Here is a 7918-nt window from a genome sequence, read left to right as displayed (position 1 = left end):
CGGCCTTCATCCATGATGAGAGTGATGATGTGCCATCTTTGGCCTTCATCCACGACGAGAGTGATGATTTGCCACTTCCTATGGCATTCATCTTTGGAGGCGTTACGGATGAGGAGGTTGAGAATGGGACTATCCCTTCAACCAAGGCGGCGATAGGAGTTGAGCATGGAGACATATGCCACCATATTGAGAGTGAGAGTGACTTCACCACTAGCACCATATATGACGAGTTGCCCCAATTCCCATGTGAGGAGAGCCACCACCACCACCACTTCAGTGATTTGAGTGACTCCACCATATGTGACATTGAGTGCACCTACCTTGTGGGAGTAAGTGAGCCAGCACCACATAGAGAGAGTGAGGTAGTTGATAGGGCATGTGAGGCCATTTCGATTTCTAACAACTTAACCTCTACCTCTATTGTGTCTTCTCATTTGGTGCTAGGTCCCATATATGATGACGCGCCGATCCTCGACGACTTAGTCCTTCCTTTGGAAAATACGATGGCCATGGTGGACTATGATGCACCCCCCACATGGTTCCATCACGATGATGACGTTGACCACAATTTGGTCTTTGCCATCTCACCTACACCACTTGAGTGGAATGAAAAAGTTAACATAGGTGAAGGTGATGTTCTAGTCCCACTAGTGGACATTCTTGACATTGATTGATTGCATGATGTTGATCCACCTATTGTCACGTTTCATGCTAGTTCGACTTCCCCATGCGATGATTTACCCACTTATGATGAGTTTGATGATTGCCATGTGGAGTCTATTAGTTGTGATGCCATGTTACAAAGGATTTCTTGTGATAATTCTCTCAGTCACATCATGTTTGACAATCTGCTTGACTTATCATATGCTATGCATGAGATCAACAATATGTCATATTTGCAATCTCTTCATAGTAACTATGCATATGCCATTAAAATAAACCCAATTTGCACATATGGCATAGATGACAAGCCCATGGTTATTGGCATTTGTTTTTCTTGTGATGATATTGATATGCTTCCTTTGCCTCATTTATCTCATATGCCATGCCATGACCAGCTAGCTTCGGACATGCATTGTTTGTCATGTTGTCACTTTTCTCCATATTATGCTTCCGCTATTGCTCATGTGGAGACCCCCATAGTTTCCTCTTACCCACTAGAATATTTTGCTACATCCTGTGAATTGCATGATCCCCATGATTGTGTGCACCATATGCATCCCATGAATAAAATTCTTTTGGTGTGCCACACACTTGCTATAATTTGCGTCCCAATCATGTTGAAACAATAATTATCATTTCATGATGGACGACATGTTTCTATATCATGCAACTCATTTATTTGAGCATCAAATATTTTGTGCTAACCAACACATGCACGTGCGCATCATAATGGATGATGTGTACATATACCACGCGCACACAATTTTTGTATTATCTTTGTTTTATGTAGGTACTCATGAATACTTGTCAACTTCACAATCCCATGAGTTGACAAAACGAGCTCTAGAGAGCAATGATAATTTGGGATCCCATGGATTACACTTCCCACCATTCCATTCGCTCAAGGACTTCGCACATCTTTTCTACATGGCCCTCACATGGTTATGGGTTATTGTCCATTACATATTCTATGCCCATCTTTCCATGTTCACTTTGCATGACATGCTTATTCCTATGCCTTTACCATGCATTTCTGACCCATGCTTTGCATTACACATGATGATTGATTCTACTACTTGTATGTGCATTTGCAAGCTTGGTGGAGTTATTACTTGTTCTTGCCATGTTTCATTTATGATCCATTCCTATGATGATACATTGATCTTGCTTGGTGTTCATGCTTGCGATACGCCATGTGCATTGCCTATGCCTACTATTTGCACACATGACATGATTGCCATGATTATCTATAGTATGTTGCATCTTTGCACTACTAGATTGAATGACTTGATTGCCTCACACATGATGGAGAATTGTTCTTTCTATTGTGTTGAGTGCCACACTATATTCACTACACCCCATGCACGTTACGCTTGGATTGTCTTGCACTTTAGACACTTCATTTATTTCGGTGTTGTGAATGCTTCATATGCATACCATAGACCATTTGTTGAGCGACTTATGCATGCTTGCTATGAGCTTGAGGTAGATGCTTATTCTCTTCTACACATATGTGCATCGCTACCTCACATTTACATGCTTGTTTCCATGATGCTTTTACTTGTGCCCAATTTATGTGCTTACATGCCAGGCCACGCTCCCTTGTCACACCATATGCTATGCTTGATGATGACACTTGTTTGGTGAATCACCTCTTGAATGCTTGGTTTTGCACTAATGCTAACCACATTTGTTTTTCCAAGTGTTTGTTGTACTTGCTCCTTTTGAAGGAATCACAAGACGGTGTGACATTGGCGAGTGTCCACTTCTACACGGCGATGCCCTCTCTTTCCCATGGTGATGGAGATCATGATCCGTGGACTGTTCTCTCCCAAGGGGGAGATGATGCGGAGCATCCCTCATTCATATCCATGGACGTTCCGTCACCACCGCAAGCACGAAGAGTACCAATGACAAGAGTTCGCGCACGCGTCATCGAAACCGAGGTTAACTCCTTCCTCTTCAAACTCCATTCGGATTCACACAAGAGTTGGGTTCTACCTCAAACGGAGACGTTGTCCATTCTTAGGTATCAAGAAAGAGCCCATAAATAAGCTAGGAGGAATACCCAAGCTGCCATAGAGGAGAAGAACGGAGAAGAGCGAATGAGACGCGAAGCAACGGAAGACGGCCAAGTGCCTGGACACCCCGGGTGCCCGACCCTCCTTCCCCTGGGTGCCCAGGCCTTCGACCACCTCCCCGGCCAAGGCCTCTGTGCACCCCGGGTGCCCGGCCGCTGGCTGGGTGGCACCCCGGGTGCCCGGCCCACGCGTTGGGAGCAGCCGCCGCCGCCCCAGGTGCCCGGGCCCTCATACCCCGGGTGCCTGGTCCCCCCTTCAACCGCCCCCCTGCCCGGTCCAGGCGCCCGGCCGCCCCTAGGCGCTCACCTCTTTTCGGTCTGGGTGCCCGGACCCCTTTGCCCCGGGTGCCCGGACTCCTCCACTTTGCCTGCGTGCATGTTGGGTTAAAATGGCCCTTGTACCCCCTTTTCTCTATTATTTCGTCCCTAGACTATAAGTACCCCTCCCCTAGCTCATTCAGAGGATAGCAAAGTATTTGATAGACAAAGAGAGAGCTTTGCTCATCTTCCTCCTCTTGGAGATCTAGACCTCCTCTTGGAGAAGGTCCTCTTGGAGACCAAGCCCTCCTCCTGGAGAAGGAGCCCCACCATAGGATCATCAAGACCTCACCTAGTGCGAAGAACTTTACCCTAGTGCTATTTTCCTTGGTTTGATCTTGTATGCTTGTGGATCTCTTCTATGCTACTCTAGTGGATGTGTGATTGTGGTTTGTTTGAGTGTTTCCCCTCTTGTGTTCTTGCTCTTTTCCCCCTCCAAGTGTGAAAACATCCTCCCCTAGGGTTTCACCCTACAACAAGCGGTCCTCGAGAGGCTGCTTATTTTGCTTCACCTTTTTTTTATTTCTTGCATGAAGAGTTTTTGCGAAGAGCCCTACGGGGCGTGTAATGAACTACAGCGTTTGCACCTTCATATTAGTGTTTCTTGCTCGTACTCCAACATTATATTATCGTTAATCAAAAGGCTCCCGCCTCGCGTAATTAGAATAACTTAGCTTGGCGGGTTCGTGGCCCTTGGCGGGTCCCTTCCTCGTGGGGACGTGCTTCTCTGGAGCTTCCCCTGGCGACGGTGCGGTTGGAGTGCCAGAGCGACCTAGGGAGGCCCCTTGGTGAGATCCGGAGCCTTGAATGGTATGCCGCCCGCAGGGCCTCCGGGGAACCCACGAGGGTCCGGAGCCTCCGGGGTGCAATTTGCGTAGGGTTCCTTGCGTGGAGGCCTTGCGTAGGCCTCCGGAGCCCCAAAGCGAGGGCCGACTGTCATTAGCGCGCCGGGGCGCGATGCCTAGCAGAGCCATGAGGCGGGCGCTCCTGAGGCCGAGGTGCCGATGGCTCGCTCAAGAGCGTCGCGCGAGGATTCTACCAAGGCCTTGGCAAGGTGCATGTATGAGCAGGTCTGCTGTGGGCGCAGCCTAGGCCGGTTCATGCGTGTACACCATGCTGAGCCCCCACTCGCAGGACACGATAGAGGGAGCCATAGGCAACTTCCGCACTACTCAAAGACGAAACTCAAGAGAGGAGACACTGCTAGAAGAAGAAAGAAAAGGAAACTCCCCCCTTTTCGAATAAAGACGCAAGAACTGCAAGTTTCATTCCAAGAAGTAGCAAATGGGTTACAAGAGCAAAGCAAAAGAACAGCCGTGTCCGGCACCTACGCTAGTCTTCTAGTCTTCCTGCCAGCACGGAGCATGGGGCTTCCACTAGGCGTGGGCATAGTCGCTGATTGACCGTGTCGTCCGCCAGCACAGAGCATGGGGCTTCCACTTGGGCATGGGTGGGAGCCCCCGTGAGGCCCAGGGCCGGCACTCAGGAGACTCCGGGACGTGTATAGCCCCACTCATTATTACATGAGAGTGTCACGGGTAGAACCTTCAGAGGTGCTGGATGTTCCAAGCATTCTGGATGGGCACCCCGTCCTGCGTCTCCAAGTGTACGGCGCCAGGCCTGGAGATGCGGGCAACCCTGAACGGACCCTCCCACATGGGCGAGAGCTTGTGAAGGCCCTCCTGGAAAGGACCCGCCTCAGGATGAGGTCTCCCACCTCGAGGGTCCGGGAGCGGATGTTGTGGCAGTGGTAATGCCGCAGCGCCTCCTAGTACCTCGCTGCGCGGAGCGAGGCTTGGCGGCGGGCTTCCTCCCCGAGCACGAGGTATATCCCCCGTGAGGCATCCTGACGAGCCTCGTCGAATGCCAGGACCCGTGGGGAGCGATGCCTGACCTCGTGAGGGAGGACCGCCTCAGCCTTGTAGATGAGGAAGAACGGGGTCTCGCCGGTGGGCTTAGTCGCAGTGGTGCGGATAGACCACAACACGGACTGAATCTCACCGAGCCAACCCCTGCCGCAAGCCTCAAGCTTCTTCTTGAAGCTCCTTGCCTTGAGGCCCCTCAGGACCTCCGCGTTGGCGCGCTCGGCCTGGTCGTTGCTCCGTGGGTGAGCCACCGAAGTGTAGCATATCTGCGTTCCAAGGTTAGCGCAATACGTCCTGAAGAGGTTGCTTGTGAACTGGGAGCCATTGTCAGTAATGATGCGATTAGGAACACGGAAACAACTCATGAGCCCTTGATGAACTTGACTGCTGAGCCAGCGGGGATGGTGCGTACGGGCTCCACCCTCTGCCCACTTGGTGAACTTGTCAATGGCGACGTAGAGGTAGCGGTATCCACCGACTGCTCGAGGGAACGTGCCCAGGATATCCAACCCCTAGACCGCGAACGACCATGAGAGTGGGATGGTCTAGACACCTTGCGCAGGCTGGTGAATCTGCTTGGCGTGGAATTGGCAAGCCTCGCAGGATCGCACCAGCTCGGTGGCGTCGTTGAGCGCCGTCGGCCAATAGAAACCGCTACGGAACACCTTGCCCACGAGGGTGCATGACGAGGAGTGGCGCCTGCAGCCCCCAACATGGATATCAGCCAGCAACTCGCGCCCTTGTTCTTCGGATATGCACCGCTGTGAGACGTCGTTGGGGCGTCGCAGGTACAGCTCGCCGTCCTGCCCACAATAAGCAGTGGCCTCGCGGACGATGCGTTCTATGTCCTCCTCCTTCTCTGGCAAGGTGCCACGGAGCAGGTACACCTTGAACTCCTCGGTCCAGCAGCCCGCCTGAGATTCCAGCGCCAAGAGTAGGCGAGCTCCTGAGGTCGGGCCACAGGCCAGGGCTCCGGAGGTCGGGCCTGGCGGCAGCTCCTCCCTGAGCAACGCCGAGTCCGCGGCTGGGGGGGATGGTGGGCGTGGACGGCTTATGGAGCCTCTCCTCAAAGACGCCAGGCCTCCGGGGCTCGCGGCGGGACGCCCTCTTCGCGATGTCGTCTGCTTCCTTGTTCGCGCCCCGCGGGACGTGCTGCAACTCCAAGCCCAGGAAGCATTTTTCGATTTTACGTACCTCTTCTAGGTAAGCCTCCATGTGCTCGTCCCTCGGCTTGTACTCTTTGTTGGAGAAGTTGACGAGGAGTTGGGAGTCGCCCTTGTCCTGAGGCCAGCAATCAATCCCTCGTACTCTACGATGTTGTTGGAGACCTTCCCGCCTCGCCGGAAGCAGAGTTGCACGGCATATTAGAACTTGTCCTTGGTTGGTGGATGAGCATGACTATAGCCCCCGCGCAATGTCGTGCAAAGGCACCGTCGAAGTGCATGAAACATTCGTTGGGCGCTTCGTCACTGGGCGCGAGGGATTGGCCCTCATCCAACCCCCGATCATGAGCGTCAGCCCACTCTGCCATGAAATCAGCCAAGGCCACCCCTTGATGACCCTGGTCGTACTGAACTCCAGCTGGAAGGCCTGTAGCTCGATGTTCCATTCCGCAATCCTCCCCACGGCGTATGGGCTGTGCAATACCTTCTCCAAGGGATACGCCGATAAGACCCTAACGGGGTGGCCTTGCAAACAGTAACGCAGCTTCCTAGAGGCGACGAGGAGCACGAGTAGGAGCTTCTGCTGCATGGGGTAGCGTGTGCATGCATTGCGCAACACCGTTCTGATGAACTACACTGGATGCTCGATGAGGGGCGAGGAGTCGGGGACGTCTTGCTCCACGGGCGGTGCGAGGGACTCGTGAGGCTCGAAGGCAGATGAAGCCATGGGATCCTCAAGAGCACCGCCCTAGGGCAGTGAAGGTTGCGCGGCTTCTCGCGTGCTGCGTTTCTTTGAGCCCGCGCCGGCGGGTCCCTTCCTGACCGCCACGAGCGCCGCACTGGCCGAGTGGGGAGTGGCCGCCAAGTAAAGCACCAGGTCTCATGCGGAAGGGGCGTCACCATGACAGGCAGGCTCATGAGGTATCGCTTGAGGTCTTCAAAGGCCGCATCAGCTTCCGAGGTCCACTCGAACAGGCACTTCTTCTTCATTAGCTTGAAGAAAGGGAGGGCGCGCTTGCAAAGCCTCGAGATGAAGCGGCCCATGGAGGTCACGCATCCTTTGAGCTTCTACATCTCCTTGAGGGTCTGAGCCGGGCTCATCCTCTCTATTGCCTTTACCTTCTCGGGGTTGGCCTCGATCCCTTTGTGCGACACCAGGAAACCCAGTAGCTTGCCAGAAGGGACCCCGAACACATAGTTCTCTGGATTGAGCTTCAGGTTTATGCTGCGCAGGTTAGCGAATGTTTCTTCCAACTCTTTGATCAGGGTCCTTGCCTCTTGACTATGATGTCATCAATGTATGCCTCCGCATTCCTCCCCAACTGTGGCCCGAGCGCGATGTGCATCAATTACTGGAAAGTTGCACCAGCGTTTCGCAACCCGAAGGGCATGCAAGTGTAGCAGTACACAGTGCACGGGGAGATAAAATTTGTCTTCTTGACATCCTCTGTCGCCATCTCGATTTGATGATATCTCGAGGAAGCATCCAAGAAGCACATCAAATCGCACTCGACAGTGGAATCCACAATCTGGTCGATATACGGGAGCGGGAAAGGGTCCTGAGGGTAAGCCTTGTTAAGGCTTGTGAAGTCAACGCACATGCGCTCCTTCGCTCCTTTCTTGGGGACGATCATAGGATTCACCAACCAGTCCGGGTGCCGTACTTCCCGAATGACGCCGGCCTCTTGGAGCTTGCCGACCTCCTGGACGATGAACGCTTGCTTTTCTTGTGCCTGGTGCCGTGCTTTTTGCTTCACCGGGCATGCACTAGGACACACCATAAAGTGGTGCTCAATTACCTCTCTCAGGACACCAACCAAGTCTAACGC

General features: G+C 53.0%; 1 protein-coding gene across 1 annotated transcript; it reads right to left on the bottom strand.

Moving 5' to 3' along the window:
• Nucleotides 1-5471: 5471 nt before the first annotated feature.
• Nucleotides 5472-7133, bottom strand: LOC141027155 (uncharacterized). Its single transcript, XM_073504125.1, has 2 exons — nt 6990-7133; nt 5472-5840 (listed from the first exon to the last, which is right to left on the bottom strand). The coding sequence occupies exons 1-2, from the start codon at nt 7131-7133 to the stop codon at nt 5472-5474; spliced, it is 513 nt and encodes a 170-aa protein (XP_073360226.1).
• Between the last annotated feature and the right edge of the window lie 785 nt (nt 7134-7918).

This window comes from Aegilops tauschii, chromosome 7, assembly GCF_002575655.3.
Source record: "Aegilops tauschii subsp. strangulata cultivar AL8/78 chromosome 7, Aet v6.0, whole genome shotgun sequence".
NCBI classification, from domain to species: domain Eukaryota; kingdom Viridiplantae; phylum Streptophyta; class Magnoliopsida; order Poales; family Poaceae; genus Aegilops; species Aegilops tauschii.
The sequence above is the reverse complement of the archived record's forward strand: the minus strand, read 5'-3'. Positions and strand labels throughout refer to the sequence as shown.